The sequence below is a fragment of the Hyla sarda genome, chromosome 2, assembly GCF_029499605.1.
Source record: "Hyla sarda isolate aHylSar1 chromosome 2, aHylSar1.hap1, whole genome shotgun sequence".
Lineage (NCBI taxonomy): Eukaryota > Metazoa > Chordata > Amphibia > Anura > Hylidae > Hyla > Hyla sarda.
In genome coordinates, this window is record NC_079190.1 from 431,022,066 (window position 1) to 431,045,682 (window position 23,617).

Sequence of the window (23,617 nt, forward strand, 5' to 3'; positions counted from 1 at the left end):
CTGGGTCCTTTGATGACGTTCGACTTTGTTTTCCTCCCGATCTGCCGCCATCTTAGCCCGGTGACTCATCGCTCCCATGAGTCACTGCGGGCTGTGCCGGCCTCCCAGCCCAGAGTCTGCAACGCCCCCATCACTAATTTATTCATCTATGCGCTGAGCTGCCATAGGCTCAGCTCAGCAAACGCCTATCGCAGCGCTGACTGCCAATCAGTGCTTACGTCCGGCGCATGCGCAAGGCCCATTATATCAAAAGAATAGGAAAATTACATGGGCCAATCAGCAAGCTTCGTTTCACGCTTGCGTACTAGCTACTCTTATTCACATACCAACACGCAGTGGCGGACGAAAGCTCATTGGAGTTCGGCGAACATGTGAGGAGGACGCATTTTGTGAGGCGGGGATAGGGAAATAAGTGGGAGAGGAGGGGGCGTGAAATATTATAATTTTGGGAAGGGGCAGAGCAGGAGAGCTACAGGGGGAGGGCAGGAGCTGTCCGGAAGTCAGGAGCGGGCTTGTCAAATGACGCTTCTTCCGGCCTCGAAGAAGCGTTATTTGACGTGAAACGGACGTTGCCTGTCCCTGCACATGCTTCACTCTCCCCCTGGCCACTATGCTGTAGCGTGTTGCTCCCCTGTTGATTTTGCTCCGATGCTGGAATAAATCATTTTGTTACAGTCGTCTGATGGGTGAGTTGCCGTGTCCTATTGTGCCCGACTATGCTGTATTTTCAGTTTCAGATTTCTAGACAACTGCTTAGAAGAACCCATGGTGCTGATTGTTGGGGCAAGGTCAGATGAGTCTGGGCATTTAAAACCTTTGAGAGTGACATCACCTGGTCTTCCCAGATGATGATTGAGAACAATCCATGACACTGGCAGGTCTCAGCTTTGCAAAGGGGGCAGTACAAGATATTAATTCTGCAGGGTGCCCAAACTTTTGCAGACGCCATTTTTAGTTTTCTGTTATCTTGAAAGTGTAAATGATGGAAATAAAATCTAACTTTTGTTGACATATTATAAGAATGTCTAATCTGTAATTTGATGCCTTTTGGAGGTTTTTCCATCTTTCCTTGGCTTCTTTATGCACATTAATACAAATTTTTACCTGGGGTGCCCAAACTTTTGATCCCCACTGTATAGTCCCAGGAAATCAATAAAAAATAATTTGGTGTTTAGTCCCTGGTGGTCAATGAAGTTTGGTACCCGGCGGTCATTGTTACAGTCACCCAATATCCAGATGTAAATTGTGCACATATCATTTGGCCTTCATATTGCAACCACTTCCATATATGATCATTACATTCGCACATTTTATTTAAAGGGGTATTCCAGGAAAAAACTTTTTTTCATATATCAACTGGCTCGAGAAAGTTTAACAGATTTGTAAATTAAAGAAGAGAAATGTATAACCAAATCCTCAAGGATTTTACCTCAAAAGGTACATAATGATATTAAAATAAATCTCGTAGGTATGTTTCAATTAATATTTTTTATTAAATGTATAAAATAAACTATAAAAATGAGATAAGTTGCACTACTATTACTCTGGCTCAATGTAAAAAAGGTGAACCTCCACTGGGCCCTAGTGGTGGTAATAACCTCTAAAAATTATATAGTGTCCAATATGTAGTATCCAGTATTCTGGCAACCCGGATTTCAATATAATTGAATCTACTGAGTGATTCCAGTCTGTATATACTATTATAGTCCTCCAGAGACAGAGACTATTAGTCATATTGTGGAGGACTATAATAGTATATACAGACTGGAATCACTCAGTAGATTCAATTATATTGAAATCCGGGTTGCCAGAATACTGGATACTACATATTGGACACTATATAATTTTTAGAGGTTATTACCACCACTAGGGCCCAGTGGAGGTTCACCTTTTTTACATTGAGCCAGAGTACTAGTAGTGCAACTTATCACATTTTTATCGTTTATTTTATACATTTAATAAAAAATATTAATTGAAGCATACCTACGAGATTTATTTTAATATCATTATGTACCTTTTGAGGTAAAATCCTTGAGGATTTGGTTATACATTTCTCTTCTTTAATTATATTTTCGACCGCTGGGTTTCGGCATATAGCCAAATATATCCTCGGATTTTTGGTTTGTGAGCTGCACACACATTTGTATTAGATTTGTAAATGACTTCTATTAAAAAATCTTAATCCTTCCAATAATTATCAGCTGCTGAAGTTGAGTTGTTCTTTTCTGTCTGACAACAGTGCTCTCTGCTGACATCTCTGCTTGTCTCGAGAACTGCACAGAGTAGAACAGGTTTGCTATGGGCATTTGCTTCTACTCTGGACAGTTCCCGAGACACGTGTCATCAGAGAGCACATAGACAGAAAAGAACAACTCAACTTCAGCAGCTAATAAGTACTGGAAGGATCTGTTTAACTTTCTGGAGCCAGTTGATATATATATATATATATATATATTTATAATTTTTTTCCTGGATAACCCCTTTAATGCCAGCAATCCCTTCTTGGTGTGTAAATTTTTTGATCAATGGGGAATATGTATCAAAGAATTTACACCGTTTTTGTGTGGAAATTCTTTTTTTGCGTCTTTTTTGTGTGTGTACATTCTGATTGAGCATTTCCTCCTGATGTCGCGATACAGGGTACCTTGGAGTGACATCTATAGTACGCACGGATTTATTAACTGCGTACTTTTCCTTTACACCAAAACATTTTCCGCAAGTACCTTTTTTTGAACGCAAATATAAGCCATCTTGGACTTGACGTAGCAAGATGCTCTAAATCATCGATTCTATTTTTCAAAGAGTGGATTTAGGAGATTACTACATTTACCCGCAATTTATGAAACTCATTGCGCTTGATTGATAAATTTAGCGCTTCTGCGCATAATTTAGAATTTGGCAAAAGGGGTAAACTGCTTCTACCATACACAAATAATGATGCATGTCCCCCAATGAGTGTAGGAATTGTTTATAAATATTAGTGACTGGTGAGATGAAGATCCGTCACTACGCCCTTCCTGAGAACTGAGGAATAAGCAAGAAACGGTAAAAATAGTTTGCAGTCTGTAAGAGCTTTAAAGCTTCTACTTCCTCATTGTTTAGGTGCCTGTCTGAGATGTAGGGCTGCTGATCAATACACAACATGTCTATTGTCTTCTTACATATCATATTCTGTCTCCCTCTCTCTCAGTGAAACCAACATGCCCGGAGGCAGACACTGTGCTGTTCTCTGCTCCTAGCAAGTTGTGGCCTGAACATGTCTTTACTTGTTCCTCTTGTGCCCTCTAAGCGTACCATTGTTTTCATCCTCAATGTCCTTTCTTATAAAGTATTGACATTGGCCAGAACCATGAAAATTCATAGAACAGACTATCCTCCCCAAACAGAACAGACCATCCTCCCCAAAAATGTTATATCCAATAGATTCATGCTAGGGACGGCTATAGTTAGGCTCTGTTCACATGATAATTTTTTTCATGTTTTCCTATAGTGTGTATTCTGAGGAAAGCTCCTAATGTGTAGAGATACCTCCCAACTTTTTGAATGGCCAGAGATAGAATGTTACATTTACATTTTTTAAAGGGGTTATCCACCATGAGGTGATTTTAGTATGTACCCGCCAGACAGTAATGGACATGCTTAGGAAGGATCTGCACTTGTCTTGGGGCTAAATGGCTATGTTGTGAGATTACCATAACACTGTGGCCAGCTGTTTGTCAACTGGGTATTTCCTGTTGGAATTCGTTCTCTTAAACTACAAATCCCATTATTCCTTGTTTGTAAGTGTGAGGTCACTTTCCTCCCTCCCACACATCAGCCACCCATTGAAACACAAATGAGCTGCATTCCATTCAAAATACCAGTGTTTTCTAACCAGGGTGCCTCCATTTGTTGCAAAAATACATTTGGTTGCAGAATGATCTCTATGCTACCCAGCAGTCTCTCCACCCATTGAAGCAGGACAGGCTCTCATTGCACACCTGAATAGTGATGTCACTTCTCGACACACTGCAACCTGGGAAATTCCAAGACTTGAGTAATTTTGTATGCTGTTAAAAATAAATACTGGGGCGAAAATTACAGAAGAAATGAGAGACCACCGTCACATACAGGTACAGACACTAACTTTACAGCCCCTGTAGCATAGTCAAATAAAAAAAAATCTTTAATGTATCCAAACGAGAACAGAAAACAATAAGTGCACTCACCACGTAATGCTGCTACATCTGGATGTTTTATTCAAAGTCCATAAGACCGAACAGTGCAGGGAGACATTGAGGGAAGGAGGTGAGCTGAGGCGTGAGCCTCAGCTCACCTCCTTCCCCCGTTGCCTCCCTGCACTGTTCGGTCTTATGGACTTTGAATAAGACATCCAGATGTAGCAGCATTACGTGGTGAGTGCACTTATTGTTCTCTGTTCTCGTCTGGATTCATTGGACTGTATTTTCTTGTAATAAGTCTGCACCACCATTAGCTGCCTTGGCTGTTACGCTGTGGGAGTGTGTCAATCAGCAAGACATCCAGCAGGTGTACGCATCAGCAGTGCCAGACTGCCTTTCCTTCCTACACATTGAACCCCCTTTAATGTATATCTACATAGGTGTCTACACAGGAGATATTGAGAAATTACATTTTCTTCTAGAACCTGTGAGTGGTATTATTGAAAAGTGGAAGCATATAGAAAACACAGCCACAAAGCGGAGATCACATAAAGTAAAGCTAGGTTCCCATTGCCGTTGTGCTCCATCTCATTCTGGGCCCATTCAGCACCACCCAGTACAGATCCCATTGAATTGAATCCATCGGGGATCCCGTAGTTTACCAGAGTTTAAGGGGTAAAAAAACAGTGCATGTGCAATTTCTTTCTATGCTAAACTCGCTTCATTACAATGGACTTGCCAACAGAGCTCCATATACCGGAGCACAACGGAAATGTGAAACTAGCCTAACAGAGCGGGGTCACCGAATGCTGAGGCCTATAGTGCATAAAGGTCAACAAAGGCTCTGCTGAGCTACAGAGAGAAAAACCTCATCTGGTATTAAAACTGCTCCACCGGGAGCTTCATGGACTGGGATTCTAAAGTTGAGCAGCTCCATGTAAGCCATACATCACCAAGCACAATGCAAAGCGCTGGATGGAGCAGTGTAAAGAACGGTGCCAATCTGGAACAGCAGAAACATGTTCCATGGAGTGAGGAATAACACTTCTCTATACGGCAGTCTGATGGACGAGACTCGGTATGGTAAATTTCAGAAGAACGTTACCCGTCTTACTCTATTGTGCCAAGTTGTTGCTATTCGTTTCAGCGGTTGGCCTAGACACCTTAGTCTCAGTGAAGGAAAATCCTAGTGGTTCAGCATACCAAGACATTTTGGATAACTGTACACCTCCATCTTTGTTGGAGCAGTTTGGGTTTCACACTCTTCTGCTCCATCATGACTGTCTCCCAGTGCACAAAGTGAGGTCCATAAAAACATGGTTGGGTGAGTTTGGTGTCGAAGAACTTTACCAGCCCACACAGAGCCCTGACCTCAACCCGAACCTCAGCACCTTTGGGATGAACTAGAAACAAAGACTGTGGACTCTGTAAGTTGGAATATTGTAGTATTGTATACCTGACACTCATTTAACCTCTGCCTAGCAATAGACTACGGACACATTTAAAGGGGTACTCAGGTGGTAAACAACTGGTGCCAAGTTAAACAGATTTGTAAATTACTTCTAAATAAAAATCTTAACCCTTCCAGTACTTATCAGCTGCTGTATACTACAGAGGAAGTTCTTTTCTTTTTGAATTTATTTCCAGTCTGACCACAGTGCTCTCTGCTGACACCTCTGTCGGTGTCAGGAACTGTCCAGAGCAGGAGAGGTTTGCTATGGGGATTTGCTCCTGAACTGGACAGTTCCTGACATGGACAGAGGTGTCAGCAGAGAGCACTGTGGTCAGACAGAAAAGAACTACACAACTTCCTCTGTAGCATACAGCAGCTGATAAGTACTGGATGTATTAAGATTTTTTTATAGAAGTAATTTACAAATCTGTTTAACTTTTTAGCACCAGTTTATAAAAAAAAATTGTTTTCCACCGGAGTACCCCTTTAAAGCAGAATATTTATTGTTGCATATGCTAAATGTTAACAAAAATTGTGACATATAAATATTTTTGTCCCTATTTAATTTGAAAAGGAACAGAACAGGAGCTAAAATGAGGAAGAAGTCATGGTGAATTTTGCTAGTAATTTACTAGTAAATTCCAGCTTCCCCTGTGTGTAGGAAATGTTTTCTCCTTATATATTGCAGCTGCCATGTCACAAAACTCACATTTACATTTAAGAGGCTAAATTAACCGGAGCTTATCTGTCTGGTGCACGGCCAGAAGGAAATTGTCTATTGGACTCAGTAACTATTCCTTAGACCTAGTATATAAATTCTTCTACAGATAGAAACCTGCCTGCTTTGTTATATACTAATGTGGGTCCATAGACAAAACAAGACATTGTTATAGTTCCACTTCTATGAAAACAAAAAACAAAATATCTGACAAAAGAAATGAGACAAACTGAGCTAAAGATCATCAGCTGCTCCCAAAAGGAAAAACAAGAATTTGTTACTGTTATTATTCAGGACAAATTTTACTGTGGCTCCTGCCTAAAAATGAAAGGGGTACTCCGCCCTAGATCTTATCCCCTATCCTAAGTATAAGGCATAAGATGTCTAATTACAGGGGGTCCTGCCACTGGGACCCCCCGCGATCTCTGTGCAGCCACAGAGGTGTCAGCAGAAAGCACTGTGGTCAGACGGAAAAGAACCACTCAACTTCCTCTGTATTATACAGCAGCTGATAAGTACTGGAATGATTAAGATTTTTCAATATAAGTAATTTAAAATCTGTATAACTTTCTGGAGCCAGTTGATATGAAAAAAATTGTTTTTCACCAGAGTACCCCTTTAAGGCCTATTGGAAATAGCCAAGTCCTGTTCTTTGAAGGTCCTAGAGCAGTGTTTCCTGGGGTGCCTCCAGCTGTTGCAAAACTACAACTCCCAGCATGCCGTTAGCTGGAGGCACCCTGGTTGGGAAACCATGTCCTAGAGAATGATCACCAATCGTGTGGATAAGTGATGATTGTTGTTGGTGAGAATATTATTTCCAGAAATAAATAAATAAAACATTAAAGGAGATCTGCGGTGTATAACACGTATCCCAGGAAAGGGGATAAGTGTCTGATCGCGGGGTGGTCCGAACGCTGGGACCCCCAACAATCTCCTGTACGGGGCCCCGGCTCTGCCGCGCCTCTCTCCTATGCAGGAGGCGTGTTGGCCGCAGCATGACGCTGTGGCTGAGACGCCTCCTCCATATATCTCTATGGGAGAGGCGTACATGTAGCATTGGTGCATCCCCGCCTCTCCCACAGAGCTGTATGGGGGGGGCGGCGTGTCATGGACCACAGAGAGTGTTATACACCGCAGATCTCCTTTAACTAGTGCAATGCTAAACTAAGGCTCATGGAATGCCCCAAGTACAATTCCTAGTACCCACCAAACAACATGTCCAGCATGATTCCACTATTGTTTATCTAACTTTTATTGCTATGATTATACAGGTTGCCAAAGGATAGATGAGCTTTGATAAGAGATCTAGAGGGGAATTGTTGTCTAGAATGTGTAATATTTTAGAGCAGAAAAGTCGCATTTGCTGTTACCTTCCTGCGCCAAATTCACCAAAAGTCGCATTCCACTTGATGAATTTACCGGCTCCTACGCCCATGGTACCTGTTTAGACTGCTTTACAGGGCTGAAGTAAATGAGTGTGGGTTTGTGTCTAAAAGAAGGCCGCTGAGACTTTTTTTGTGACTTTCTGAGAAAAGTCGCACATAATAAATCAGTGCCCATTGCATAAAACTAGTCTAAAGCACTGCAAATAGTGGATCACTTTCTAATATGATCATAAGTCTCACAAAAGTCACATGGGAAGTGACTGAGACTTTTTATACAACAATTTTAGATAAAATAGCTTGATGAATTCCCCTCTTACTGTATACAGTGATCCCTCAACTTACAATGGCCTCAACATACAATAGTTTCAACATACAATGGTCTTTTCTGGACCAATGTAAGTTGAAACCAGACTCAACATAAAATGTACAGACAGTCCAGATTTGCAAAACTTGTCAATGGCCGGAAGAACTGACCAATCAGAATGGGCAATTTACTGGTAAAACATCTGTATTACTGAGGCGTATGCACTGCCTGGTGTCTGGTAGCGCCCCCTACAGTACAGGAAGGTATTACATGTTCTGTACTCTTTACCTGTACCAGGGTTAGCTGCTCCTTTGGACACCAGGTGAGGGCGGCTCCATGTTACTTTTTTAGGACATTTCGTGTACTGTACAGGACCCTGTAGAAGCTCCTGTCCTCTACATAGACCAGTGTTTCCCAAGCAGGGTGCCTCCAGCTGTTGCAAAACTACAACTCACAGCATGCCCGGACAGCCAAAGGCTGTCCGTGCATGCTGGGAGTTGTAGTTTTGCAACAGCTGGAGGCTCCCTGCTTGGGAAACACTGAAATAGACAGTGATTTACAGCTCCCAGCAGATCTTTCTTACTTTTATATGTAAGGATTTGCTTTATCTATATTAGTTATCTACTTATTTTTCTTTAATTCTCACTTTTTCCTATTTTTAGATGACATTTTGGGGTTTCAGAACCAATTACCAGGTTTCCATAGAGTTCTGGTCTCAACATACAATGGTTTCAACATACAATGGTCGTCCTGGAACCAATTAATATTGTAACTTGAGGGACCACTGTATATGCTGTGTGTAGAGGAAACATGACATGATGTCTAAATAGACTGTAACCCATAATAAATTGTGGCTGCTGATATATATCTGATATAATGTTAGCTGGTATAACATGTCCTACAGTTTACATTAAAGGGGTACTCCGCTGCACAGTGTTTGGAAAAAACTGTTCCAAACACTGGAGCCGGCACCGGGAGCTCCTAACGTCATAGCACCCCCCCCCCCCCCATGATGTTACGCCCCGCCCCCTCAATGCAAGTCTATGGGAGGGGGCGTGACAGTCATCACTCCCCCCTCCCATAGACTTGCATTGAGGGGGCGGGCCGTGATGGCATGAGGGGGCGGGGCTATGACATCATGAGCTCCCGGCGCCGGCTCCAGCATTCTGAACAGTTTGTTCCAAACGTTGAGCAGCCGAGTACCCCTTTAAACACTCATACAATTTGATATTTTTGGTGCAGTTGTTTTTTAGAGACAAATAATTGCGGCAAACCAAATAGAACATCTTTTTCAAAGTGACGTTGGAAGTTGTGATCTCAGTTGATATCATGCAGTGGTCAGAAATTTATGATTTGCAACTTTTCAGTTTGTCGCATATTTTGGCGCAAATACGCTTATTGAGGCGCAATTCTACACCAGTCCTCAGTTGGCTTAGAAACTGACTGTGGACAGCATTATCAAAAAGTCGCACATTTTGTGTACCTCCTCCCCTTTTCATAAATACCCCCCCCCCCCCTTCCCCATTGTCTCTTCACGTTACTCGATAAAGAGTTGGAAAGTGGGGTCTTGGGAAATAACAAGGTATCAGGGTAATACGACTGTTTATAGGACACAGACATGCAGTCTGGGCTTAGATAGTGTCATTTGTTATTATAGCATTAGGAGATGAAAAACCAGACAGAAAAATGTTTATGGTCCTCAAGTGTTTTTGTGAAGGATAGGTTCAGAGACAGAAAGACTTAGCATAGTTCATTGTAGTCAAGTGTCTTAGTAGATGTCTGTAAGATGCAGCAATTACAGCAAATATGGCTGCCAAAAATAACCATTATCTCTTTTCCACATAATCCCCATAGTAGATAAGAAGAGGTAACTTTGGACGCATGCGCAGCGAAACGCGTTGCATCTTGGTCCGAAATTACCTGTTCTTATCTACCTTGATTCCTGGGAAGGTTGCACACAGGACCTTGTGTTTCCTACACTCATTCCATTGTTGTGTAGGGGTTGACACAACCAACTGTGGAAAGTCTTCATAGCCAAGCAAAGATAAACAGAGACCGGCAACTCACCAAGTTCAAGCTCCATTTCGCACTGATCAGTGCTTCATCCGGCCATATGGCCGGATGAAGCACTGATCAGTGCGAAACAGAGCTTGTCGCCTGTGGTATCCCCCCTGTGCATGTCCCCTCCCTATGATTTTATGTGAGTATTACACGCAATAAAGAAGTCGAACGACGTGAACTTGGTGAGTTGCCAGTCTCTGTTTATCTTTGCTTGGCTATGAAGATTGCACCACTGTATATACCAGAGCACCATCACACGCCCGCATTGCAGTATACATCCACCCCCATTCCCCATCTCCTCCTCCCCTCGTTGTGCCGGTCTACTTTGTATACAACTGTGGTAAGTGACATTCCCCCTCTCCTTACCCATTTACCGGTGATTCTTCATCATTGGAGCGCATTTTCCTTTTCTTTATTACAGACATAATCACTATGGACGGCACAGTGGTTCGAGGGTTAATATTACTGCCTGGGATTCGAATCCAACCAAAGGCATCATTTGCATGGAGTGTGTATGTTCCTGTGTTTGCATAGGTTTCCTCTTGGTACTTCTGTTTACCCCAGACTCCAGTAACATATGGATAAGATTTTCTGGAATTTAGATTGGGAGCTCCACTGGGGACAGCAAGGTAGAATAGAACATTTATTAAAAAATAAATAAATAAATAAAAAATGTATAAAATAATATTATAATCCAGTGACCCCCCGACCTACGATGGCCCCGAAATATGATGAAATCGACATACGATGGCCTCTCAGAGGCCATCGCATGTCGATGTCAGCATCGACATACGATGCTTTTTTATGTCGGGGCCATCGCATTAATCCGGCAGCGCCAAATGCTTAAGCTACTGCCGGATAGCAGCTTAATGTTCCCCGTGTGGTGCGGTAAGTATTACTTACCCCTCCATGATGCTCCGGGGTGCCCTCCGGGTCCAGCACTGGTCTTCCGGTGTCTTCTCGGCCCTCTCCGATGACGTCAATACGCTGCTGCGCACGTCATCCAATAGGAATGGCGTACGCAGCAGCGTAATGACGTCGCTACGCAGGCCCAGTAAGGCCTTGCGGAAGAAAGAAGAGAACCGGAGAAGACAGAAGAGGACTGGAGAAGACAGCAGAGGATCGGAGAAGACAGCGGAGAGCCCAGCGGAGGCCGGGGTCACCATCGGGAGCGGCGGGGACACCATCTCGAGCGGCGGGGACAGGTGAGTACAGCTTCCTATACTTTACATTGCACGAATCCCTCAACATACGATGGATTCGACAAACGATGGCTCGTTTGGAACGAATTACCATCGTATGTTGAGGGACCACTGTATTTCACACTAGTTTGGTACCAAAAGTCCATTTACACTATGTATTTAGTATGGGTATATTCACCGGAATCTCCGCTTGCAATTCCACGAGCGGAGATTCTAACTGGCAGCTGCCGCTGAAATACTTTGTCAGTAGGACCGCGCGGCACTGCGGACTGCCGCGCAATGAATGAACATGTTCGCCACTGAAATTCCGCAGTGTGATCGGGTCTGCGGAAGACCCATTCACACTAATGTTAGGAGTTCACACCGTGGAATTCCGACATGCAATTCAGCGCACGGAATTCTGTGCTAATTACTCAGTGTGAGCATACCCTTATAAGAGATTTAAAGTAAGTGGCATCATTCTGTCTGTAGAGACTCTGTATTGGATAAAATTCAAGCGTGTACAGGGAGCCATTATACATATATAATATATACATCCAAAAAGTGGTGTAGCGGCACTGTGAAGGATTTGCAATCCAATGGATATATGGCGGGTGCTCTATCTCCTCCAGAGACCTGACCAAAGCCTCGCAATGCATTTTGGAAACAAGTTCTGTGGACCAATGAGGTTAAAATTTAACTTCTTGGTCGGAATGAGCAAAGGTACGTTTGGAGAATTGTGGGTTGTGAGAAAAACTATTCAAAACCCACATTTGACTGCACAATCCCCCCCAGAAAGATCTGGCAGACACTGGAGTTGTGGTACACTATTCCACTATAAAGAAATACTTGTACAAATATGGTCTTCATGGTAGAGTCATCAGAAGAAAACTTCTTCTACGTCCTCACCACAAAAATCAGCGTTTGAACTTTGCAAATGAACATATAGACAAGCCTGATGCATTTTGGAAACAAGTTCTGTGGACCTATAAGGTTAAAATTGAACTTTTTGGCCAGAATGAGCAAAGGTACGTTTGGAGAAAAAGGGGAACAGAGCTTAATGAAAAGAACCTCTGTCCAACTGTTAAGCATGGGGGTGGATCAATCATGCTTTGGGGTTGTATTGCAGCCAGTGGCACAGGGAACATCTCACGAGTAGAAGGAAAAATTGATTCAATAAAATTTCAGCAAATTTTGGATGCTAACTTGATGCCATCTGTGAAAAAGCTGAAGTTAAAGAGAGGATGGCTTCTACAAATGGATAATGATCCTAAACACACCTCGAAATCCACGGGAGATTACATCAAGAGGTGTAAACTGAAGGTTTTGCCATGGCCTTCACAATCTCCTGACCTCAACATAATTGAAAATCTATGGATAGACCTTAAAAGAGCAGTGCATGACAGACATCTCAAAATCTTCAAGAACTTGAAGACTTTTGTAAGGAAGAATGGGCAAAGATACCTCAAACAAGAATTGAAAGACTCTTGGCTGGCTACAAAAAAACCTTTACAAGCTGTGATACTTGCCAAAGGGGGCAGTACAAGATATTAACTCTGCAGGGTGCCCAAACTTTTGCAGATGCCATTTTTTTGTTTTCTGTTATTTTGAAAGTGTAAATGATGGAAATAAAATCTATCTTTTGTTGACATATTATAAGAATGTCTAATCTGTAATTTGATGCATTTTGGAGATTTTTCCATCATTCCTTGGCTTCTTTATGCACATTAACACAAATTTTTACCTGGGGTGCCCAAACTTTTGATCCCCACTGTATGTATATACATATAGACTCAGACATGCAGCTTCTCTCCACTTCAGGCACACTGAGATGGCGGACTGCCACTGCAGGACTCTTCTTCCTGATAAAACACGGTCACATCAGCTTGTGGGCTGAGGACGGCTGGACATGCCCCAGTAAGGTAGGTAGCATGGCCCCTTTGGGGAAAGAGAATATGTTGGTTCTATTCAAATAACATGTGTTATGGAGAACTATGCACAGTATAAAACCCAAAGTCATAAATAAAATATTTTGAATGCTTTGTTATGTAGACATGCAACCATAAAGTAAAATGTACAATTCATTATTTTTTTTATTTTTTTTACAGACCCATTAGAAATTGCAATTGTAACTGGTGATCATGTGAACAACAATGTGCCTAACATATCATTATGTGTTTGTATATTGCATCTGTAGTGACTATTGTAATTTACAAGTCCATCATACTCTATGTCCTAGCATGCTCTATATAGTTTGTATATTTATAAAGTATGCCATAAACAGTATATCAGAATGTGTACAATGGTCTACTGGATACAAATGTTAGTAGACTATAGTCAACACATTGTACACACATTTTCTATCAATGCAGTTAAGACAATGTTCCCCCAACAAGAGGTAGAGTTAACCCTCTGTTAGTGTTGAACGCACCCTTTCCCAGAGGGCAGAACCTTCAAATAAACATTGCGCTCATCTGCCAAAACTCACTGACCTACTTCTATTATTTGCTTCTTTCATCTTGGGATTATCAAACATTTTTTTAATGCTGCGGCTGTGATGACCTTCTATAAAATAAAAGCCCTTTTAATGTCTCCTCTCGGTAGTTCCTCTGGGCTGCTTCTTGGAATGCTGGCGCTGTGAGTTACCTCTCCCTTCATCCTCTGCTGTCTTAAGTGGGCGGCAGAATCAGGCCTCATCCAGAGAGATGTCATGTGCATTTATACTGATGTATCTAGTGAGGAGGCAGCTTATATAACCTTGGGCATGAAAAAGAAGCAAAATCTGCTGAGCCTAAACACTGTTAAATAGTATGGAGTGGCAGTGAAAGGCCAGTCACCATATACATCCATCCTCAACCCAGGAACATGAATAGTTTTGGTCACATGCCAGGGACATTTGCTAATCCGAAGAATTCGAGAAACATTTTTGAAACCCTGTAGGCTATGGCAGGGCCGACTCTGAGAGGGTGAGCTACACCCAGGATCCTGGAAAGCTAAGAAAGAAGGGGGCACTGACCGGGCTTAAACGCACTTATCTACTGCAGTATGCTAACAGACAATAATACTACAATACTCTTAAAATGTTCTGGTTTTCATATGCAATATGATCAGAAACACATAACACAAAAACATAACTAGTATTGCTGAGTGATAAACCCTGTGATTTAAGGGTGTACTCCGCTGCCCCAGCGTTCGTAACATTTTTGTTCCGAACGCTTGGAGCGGGCGGTGGGGGTCGTGACGTCACAATGTCACAACACCCCCCCTCAATGCAAGTCTACGGGAAGGGGCGTGGTGGCTGCCAAGCCCCCTCCCATAGACTTGCATTGAGGGTGTGTGGTGTGACGTCACGAGGGGGCGTGTCCGTGATGTCATGACCCCTGTCGCCCGCACCCAGCGTTCTAAACGAACGCCTGGTGCTGCCTTTGGATGGGGAAGAAGATGGCTAGGGGCGGAGGACCCCTTTAAGTGCTTCACCATTTGGTCGCTCCCTGATTCTGCTTTTGCACAGAATCATGAAATTACAGCCTGGCGACTCTACACACAGATGGGGCAGTCCCCTTTGGCCAGGGCTAGTAATCTTTGTTGGGGACGGGATATGAGTACATGAGCATCATTGTTGCTTTTCCTCTCCCACAAGGTTTAGGTTGGAACAGGGCCAGATTAAGAGCATCATGGGCCTGGTGCTGAAGATTTTGGTGGGCCTAAAGTTGACACGACACAACAGCTGGGTTGCGGCTATTTGTGTGTTTTAGTGCAATGCCATTTACTAACATTATGTGCAAACAGCATGATACACAGAGTGTGACGTAGGTAGGTACTTACTTGGGTTGTTGGCTGGCTAGATAGGTAGCTGGGTCGGTTGTAAGCTTGCTGGGTAAGTAGTTAGGTAAGTAGCTAGCTAGGTAGCCATGTAGGTAGCTAGCCAGGTACGTAGATAGCAATCTAGCTATAATCCCTATCAGGGCCATTTTTACACATTGGTGGGCCCAGTGCAAGACTGTAGATGAATAGTGGTGCAGTTGCCCATAACAACCAATCAGATCGCTTCTTGCCTTTTGAGAAATGAAAGAAGCAATCTGATTGGTTGCTATGGGCAACTGCACCACTCTTCCTCTGCACAGGTAATCTGCTTATAGGCCTGTATGTTTATAATAGTTGATCTATTATAACCAGGGCCAGATTAAGACTGCCTGGAAGACGGAGCACTTCATTTATGTTGGTACAGTTCCCCCACATTAGGTGCAGTACAGTTCCCCCACATTAGGTGCAGTGCAGTTCCCCCACATTAGGTGCAGTACAGTTCCCCCACATTAGGTGCAGTACAGTTCCCCCACATTAGGTGCAGTATAGTTTCCCCCACATTAGGTGCAGTATAGTCCCCCACATTAGGTTCAGTACAGTTCCCCCACATAGGGTGCAGTACAGTTCCCCCACATTAGGTGCAGTATAGTTCCCCCACATTAGGTGCAGTACAGTTCCCCACATTAGGTGCAGTATAGTTCCCCCACATTAGGTGCAGTATAGTTCCCCCACAGACATACAGCCTTCAGCCATATACAGTGTATGGCTGGAGGCTGTATCCCTTTTTACTGCCCCAGTGTTCCGACCACCGCTCCTCCGGTCCGGGAACCGGGGTCCCGATCTACAGCTATGGCCTATGACCGGAGGTCGGAACACTGAAGATGACGTGCCCCTGGTGACTTACCATGTGCGTGTCCTCCTCGATGCTCCTCTTTACTCCTATGGGCGCACGCACGGGACGTCAGTGACGTCCCTGCGTGCGCTACCTCCCTGCGGCCCCTGCGTTTTTAAAGTTTAAGCGGGGGCCGCCGCAGAGAGGTAACCGCCGGGACATCCTTGTGTCCTGAAAAGGTCTTTCGGGACACAGGGATGTCCCGAATGTGATGGGGGTCCCCTGCGGGCACGGGACATCGCATGGACGGCCCTCTTTTTCTGTAAATATAGCTGTCGCGGGCCGCCCGTGCCATTCGATGGGCCTATTTTAACGTGGGGCCCCTATGTTAATCCGGCCCTGGGTTGGAAGACTGGGCAATGCTGGTTACTCTGCTTGTATGCTATAAACTCTGAAACTGCTGAAAAGCCAGTCTTATTTCTAGAAATGAATATATCAGGCACAAGTAGCTTTTTTGAAACCTTTTAAATAAGAGCTTTGCATACCCAGCAATTCCTTAAAGGGGTATTTTTTTTTTTTAAATCAACTGGTGCCAGAAAGTTTAACAGATTTATAAATTACTTCTTTTTAAAAATCCTAATCCTTCCAGTACTTATGAGCTGCTGTATGCTCCACAGGAAATTCTTTTCTTTTTGAATTTCCTTTCTGTCTGACCACAGTGCTCTCGGCTGACACCCCTGTTTATTTTAGGAACTGTCCAGAGTAGGAGCAAATCCCCATAGCAAACCTATGGACAGTTCCTGACATGGACAGAGGTGTCAGCAGAGAGCACTGTGGTCAGACTGAAAGGAAATAAAGAAGAGAACTTCTTCTGGAGAATACAGCAGCTGATTAAGATTTTTAAATAGGAGTAATTTACAAGTCTGTTTAAGTTTCCGGCATCAGTTGATTTAAAAATAAGTAAATAAATGTTTTCCAGCGGAGTAACCACTTTAATATTATATAATGCTAGAACTCCAAAGTCTATTCTATTACATAAGTAAAGTTCATGCGGAGCAGTTCCTCAAAGTATACTAATAATCAGTTTATATTATGGAATTAATGCACATGTGGTTCCCTTATATAGAAAAATTGAATGGTTTCCCTTTAGCTTGTTAAGCAATAAAGCAAGAAAACTCAGATTAAAATCAAACAAACATTCTCCTTAAGTTTTGAACAAAACTGATTTTCATTCCAGGCCATATCATATAGTCCAGCCCTATATAAAAGTAACCTATAAAAATAAGAAATCATATATTTTACGATGCGGAGATCTCAGCTGTGCTGTAAACACAATCTACACCCATCATTATGAACACATGACTCATTTTATGCCAGTTTGGTGCTCTTCCACTTCATGACCTTACACCTGGTCCCAGCGAATTGTAACGTCAATGTTCGTCTCTCAAAGAATGGTTTGTAACAGCGAATAAGCTACCGGGACTCCAGAACAACATCCCAGGAGGCAAAGCAAGAGAAAGGTCAACTAAGGCAACAAATAACGTACAACCGAACACCATCATGGATAAAAACTTTTATTTTCTTTGAAAATAAATACAAGTATTTACAATAAATAATAGTGTTGATTCCAGGACAGCATAGGAGTTTATAAAGGAATATCAAGAAGTCTAGATGTATTGCAGTAAAGGAATCATTCACAAATTAATAATTAAAAAAAGTAATGAAAAAATATTCATACATAAACAATTATAAAAAAAAATAAAAAATATTCATACAAAAACCTTAGTAATGTAATTTGCTGCTGCGTATTTTCCAACCCGTTGAAGTCAATGGATAGCAAAATCAGCTTCAGAAATGCGCAGTACAATATGGCCCTTGTGACCCTACCCTTAAAGGGGTACTCCGCCCCTAGACATCTTATCTCCTATCCAATGGATAAGATGTCTGATCACGTGGGTCCCGCCTCTGGGGACCATCGCAATCTCCCTGCTGCACCCGGCATTCGTTTAAAGCGTCGGAGGCTCTTTACGTCACGGCCGTGCCCTGCTCGTGATGTCACGGCCCTGCCCCCCTCAATGCAAGTCTATGGGAGGGGGCGTGACGGCCATCACGCCCCCTCCCATAGACTTGCATTGAGGGGGCAGGGACGTGACATCACGGGCAGGGCATGAATGTGACGTCAGAAGCCTCCGCCCCGTATTTTGGATGGGGGATAAGATGTTTAGGGGCGGAGTACCCCTTTAAGATACAACATATAATTTTTGTTTTGAATTTATATCTAGACACGGAAATATGGTTAAAATTATAAACACTATAAAAGTCCCCTGCCTGTCCTCTGTTTACTGTGCTTCAGGCTATCATGGTCTAGACAACCTATAAATGTGTACCTCCATGTAGACCATCACGTGTTCCTGTTTTAGGCCTACTATGGAAGTTGCGTGAATAAAGTCTTCATCATTTTACTGGAAATGCTGGCGTCCGTCTTCCTTCCTATATACCGTGCGCTTGCTGTCGTCTCCTTGCGTCTCCCTCACCTGCAGCGGCGCTGGCACATTGTTACAATGCGAATCAACAGTTCCATCGATACGCAGATACCAGACACCTCTGACATCATTTATCTTAAAAGAAAACCCAGATGGCGCTCCGTGGTGTGATATCGTAGGTGTATGATGGGTCGCATGATGGGAAATAAACGTTACCATTCCTATGAGTGTCCCAGTGCCTGCTTTGATCCCACTGAGTTGGAGGAAGTTGCAGGAAGTGTAGTCGATATAATTTATCTTAGCCGCAGCAACAGAATTACATAAAATGTATATGTCTGGATCTTTGTTTCTCCATAGATGGCAGATTTTTGGCAAACCCAAATGGGTTACACACATAGATCTTTGCACTATTATGGAGCTTTTAAAGAGGTACTCCGCCGAAAAACATCTTATCCCCTATCCAAAGGGTGTGGAAACCTAGCCTTAGGCAGTCCATACACATTAGACAGTAGTTGACCAAATGCTCTTTCTGCTGACAGCTATGTCTGCTGACTTCCCCATAGACATGCATGCTTGGCTTAAAGGGGTACTCGGGTTCAGAATGTTCTGAGCCGGAGCCCGTGATCGTGATGTCACACCATGCCCCCTCCATTCATGTCTATGGGAGGGGGCGTGTCGGCCGACACGACCCCTCCCATAGACATAAATGGAGGGGGCGTGGTGTGACATCACGAGGGGCATGACCGTGATGTCACAACCACTGCCGCAGGAACCCAGCATTCGTTTAGAATGCAGGGTGCTGCAAGAGATTGCCGGGGGGCCCAGCAGCAGGACACCTGTGATCAGACATCTTATCCCTATCATTTGGATAGGGAATAAGATGTCTAGTAGCGGAGTTCCCCTTTAAAGGGGTACCCCGGTAGAATTTTTTATTTTTTTTTAAATCAACTGGTGCCAGAAAGATTTGTAAATTATTTCTATTAAAAAATCTTAATCCTTCTAGTACTTATTAGCTGCTGAATACTACAAAGGAAACTATTTTCTTTTTGGAACACAGAGCTCTCTGCTGAATCACGACCACAGTGCTCTCTGCTGACATCTCTGTCCATTTTAAGAACTGTCCAGAGTAGGAGAAAATCCCCCATAGCAAACATATGCTGCTCTGGACAGTTCCTAAAATGGACAGAGATGTCAGCAGAGAGCACTGTGCTCGTGATGTCAGCAGAGAGCTCTGTGTTCCAAAAAGAAAATAATTTCCTCTGTAGTATTCAGCAGCTAATACGTATTGGAAAGATTAAGATTTTTTTAATAGAAGTAATTAACAAATCTGTTTAACTTTTTGGTACCAGTTGATTTAAAAAAATAAAAAATAAAAAGTTTTCCACCGGAGTACCCCTTTAAGAATACATGTGCTCTAAATTGGAAGACAAGAGTAAGCTGCTGACAAACTCCTCTGGCGGCTGCTTACCTCCCGTCCGAACAGGAAGGGATGGAAGTTGTTGAGATCCTACTGCTTAGGCTTTTCTGACCCCCCTGACATTTGCTGCTGGGGAAAGATTAAGAGACTCTCGTACATATTAGATGTTGTCTTGATCTGCCGAAATTGGTGGATTCGGACAATGTTAATCTGATTTGAAAGGCCACTTAACTTTAATGGTAGCCCGCACTGGAAGGGGGGTAGCAGCTGAGTGAGCCGATCTTCACTGTAAAAGGGTCCACAGTCAGTGATCATGGGTCATAATATATGGGGAGGAAGACCATACGGAGCATGAAGAAGAGTCAATTTGTCGCTGCCTGACCTCTACAGTTTCAAAACAAAATGATGCATTGTAGATAAACATAATATGTGTTTACAAAATGACTTGCATTGGAAATGTTGGTAGACCGGCTTATCCAGGATGTTCCAAGAACCCATTGCAGTCAGGCTCATGACCGCTGGTTATTTTATGGAAATCTACAGAAATATCTTTACCTTGATCTTGCTTATTGCTGCTGCCATAGGATTTGGCTGAATCCTCTTGTAACAAACTGCTCACTACATAAAACCATCCAGATATTTGGCAGGCGCAGAATACAAAGGACTACTGGAGGAAGCTTTTGCCATCGGTCTGTCAAGACTTACGGCTCATGGACAAGTGAATTGATCTCTCCTGACGTTCTTCTCTCACACAGGAACATCTTCTATGCCAGCTGGAAGTGTAATTGAAATAAAGCGTTACTCCAGGAGCACACGTGGAGAGGGTATTTCTCGCTGTGACTTATGTCATGGTACACAGATATCACTAACAAGGAGACTGAAAGGTTGACGATTCCCCGTATCGACCCGGTGTCTCTGGGAGCGATAAACCGGCCGTGATTCATTTCAAGGTTACTCAATGTCTCAACCCCAAACAGAAACAATCTATATATATATATATATATATATATATATATATATATATATCTATATATAACACTCTACTGTAGATTTATTAGTAAACAGACGTCCTATAAAATATGAATTTAATGCATACACTCCTGCTTTATTTCCAGTGTTATTCTTTACAACAGTTCTTGTATTACGGAATATGAAATATGTTTTCAATAACCAGCTCCCACATTTTGGGATGCAGAAATGTAAATCTCACGACAATAAGGTTGTTGATTCCAGGACAGCATAGGACTTTATAAAAGAATACAAAGAAGTGGAAATGTATTGCAGTAAAGGAATCATTCCCAAATTAGTAATAAAAAGAAAGTAATTAAAAAATATTCATACTTAAACAATAAAAAAAAAATAAAAAAATTCATCCAAAAACCTTAGTAATGTAATTTGCTGCTGCGTATTTTCCAACCTATTGAAGTCAATGGATAGTAAAATAAGCTTCAGAATTGCGCCCTTGTGACCCTACCCTTAAAGGGGTACTCCGCCCCTAGACATCTTATCCCCTATCCAAAGGATAAGGGATAAGATGTCTGATCACGTGGGTCCCGCCGCTGGGGACCATCGCAATCTCCCTGCTGCACCCGGCATTCGTTTAGAGCGTCGGAGGCTCTTTACGTCACGGCCGCGCCCCGCTCGTGATGTCATGGCCCTGTCCCCTCAATGCAAGTCTATGGGAGGGGGCGTGACGGCTGTCACGCCCCCTCCCATAGACTTGCATTGAGGGGGCAGGGCCAAGACATCACGAGTGGGGCGCGGCCGTGACGTCAGAAGCCTCCGCCCCGTCTTTTGGATAAGGGATAAAATGTTTAGGGGCGGAACGATGTTTTGTTTCATCAAAACAAATCCTTTCCCTATACCCTATTATGGTATATGCATGTAGAGTGCCCGCTCAGGACTACTCTCTGGGAAGAAGGAGCAAAATAAGGGATCTTTACACACTTCTATAATGCATGACATTCAATGGGGAAGATTTATCAAAACTTGTGTAGAGAAAGAGTGGTGCAGTTGCCCATAGCAACCAATCAGATTGTTTCTTTCATTTTCTAGAGGCCTTTAATTAAAAAAAAAAAATTTGAACCATCTGGTTGCTATGGGCAACTGAACCACTCTTCCTCTTCACAGGTTTTGATGAATCTCCCTTAAGGAGTTATTAAGGGCAGATTTATCAAAACATGTGTACAGGAAGAGTGGTGCAGTTGCCCATAGCAACCAGATTGTTTCTTTAAATTTTTTTTTTTTTTTTAAAGGCCTCTGAAAAATGAAAAAAGTTATCTGATTGGTTGCTATGGGCAACAGCACCACTCTTTCTCTACACAGGTTTTGATCAATTTGCCCCATTGTTTGTGCAAATATTCTATATTTGTGTATTTACATCTTAAATATTGCTATATAGGCCAAAGTCTAGATCAGTGTATTCCAACCAGAATGACTCCAGCTGTTGCAAAACTACAACTCCCAGCATGCCCGGACAGCCTTAGGCTGTCCGGGCAAGCTGGGAGTTGTAGTTTTGCAACAGCTGGAGGCACTCTGGTTGGAATACACTAATCTAGATGGATGATGGAATTACTAGACCATTGTGCAATTGCATTTGGACTCTTGTGGTTTTTTAAATTTGGGTTCTATATTGCAAATTCATATTAAACACATTCAATTGGAAAAATCTTACTAGAACAGCAGGCATCCTGCATCAAAAATAGTGCTCTGCCAGATCACCAGGAAAAATCCTAATATTTGGCAGGGTGGAAGCAGGGCAATGTCAATGGATATTACAGCGCCACTGCAGGGAAAAAATATGTATTATTTCACAGAAGTAAGATAATACCGCTAAACAGCTGCACTGCTTTTTCCCTTTCCGGTCGGCTTTAGTTCTCCAATACAATGCTGTCCCGTCCTGCTGCTTACACCACTGTCCGATTCCAACAGCAACTGAGAAGTCACTTTCTTAATGCACCTCAATAAGATGTACGGTGGGGAAAAAACTTTTTCATATCGACCAGAAAGTAAAAACGATTTGTAAATTACTTCTATATACAAAATCTTAATCCTTCCAGTACTTATAAGCTGCTGTATGCTTCAGAGGAAGTTGTGTAGTTCTTTATAGTCTCACCACATTGCTCTCTGCTGCCACCTCTGTCAGTGTCAGGAACTGTCCAGAGCAGAAGCAAATCCTCATAGCAAACCTCTCCTGCTCCGGACAGTTCCTGACATGGACCTAGGTGTCAGCAGAGAGCACTGTGGTCAGACTGGAAAGAACTACACAACTTCCTCTGTAGTATACAGTAGCTGATAAGTACTGGAAGGATTAATATTTTTATATAGAAGCAATTTACAAATCTGTATAACTTTTTGGCACCAGCTGGCTTGAAAACATTTGTTTTTCATTGGAATACCCCTTTAATATGAGTCACATAGAGAAAGTGACTTGCCATTCACACAGTCAGTAAGATCGGAACGCCATTGTATCAAGAAACTTAAGCCTTCCAGTGAGAGATGGGGCAGCACAGCTTTTTGGTAATTTAGTGGCCATAATTCCATCACGTTAACATGGCCTAAGACTAAAAAAAACTATTTGGTGTCACATGTGGATGAAATGAAGCAGCCAATCACAGATTTGTTGAAAAACCTGTGCGTCGTGCAATGTAGGGCAGATGTTATTAACCCCTTCTTGTCGTGACGCCAGGGCGCGGTTTAGCCTTAACCACCCGAAGGTAATACCGCTGGTCCTGGGCTAGGCACGGGGGCAGTGAAGACACCAAGTTACGGACAATGGTAGATTTACTGAGGGTAGACAGGTGATACAGTACAGCCAAT

The 23,617-nt window shown here is 42.8% G+C and overlaps 1 protein-coding gene across 2 annotated transcripts in view; it reads right to left on the reverse strand.

The window, feature by feature from the left end:
• Window positions 1-19,697: 19,697 nt before the first annotated feature.
• NEK8 (NIMA related kinase 8) overlaps window positions 19,698-23,617 on the reverse strand; it is a 112,215-nt gene continuing 108,295 nt past the window's right edge. The window contains exons 15-16 of one of the 2 annotated variants that reach the window (XR_008889036.1): window positions 20,354-20,571; window positions 19,698-20,182 (exon numbers count right to left, since the gene is read on the reverse strand). Coding sequence is in view for 1 of the 2 variants with exons in the window: in XM_056559085.1 (XP_056415060.1) it covers window positions 20,546-20,571 (26 nt within the window). In the remaining variant the exon portion in view is untranslated. Of the gene's footprint in view, window positions 20,572-23,617 lie in introns of both variants that reach the window. The other variant, XM_056559085.1, reaches the window with a different exon arrangement.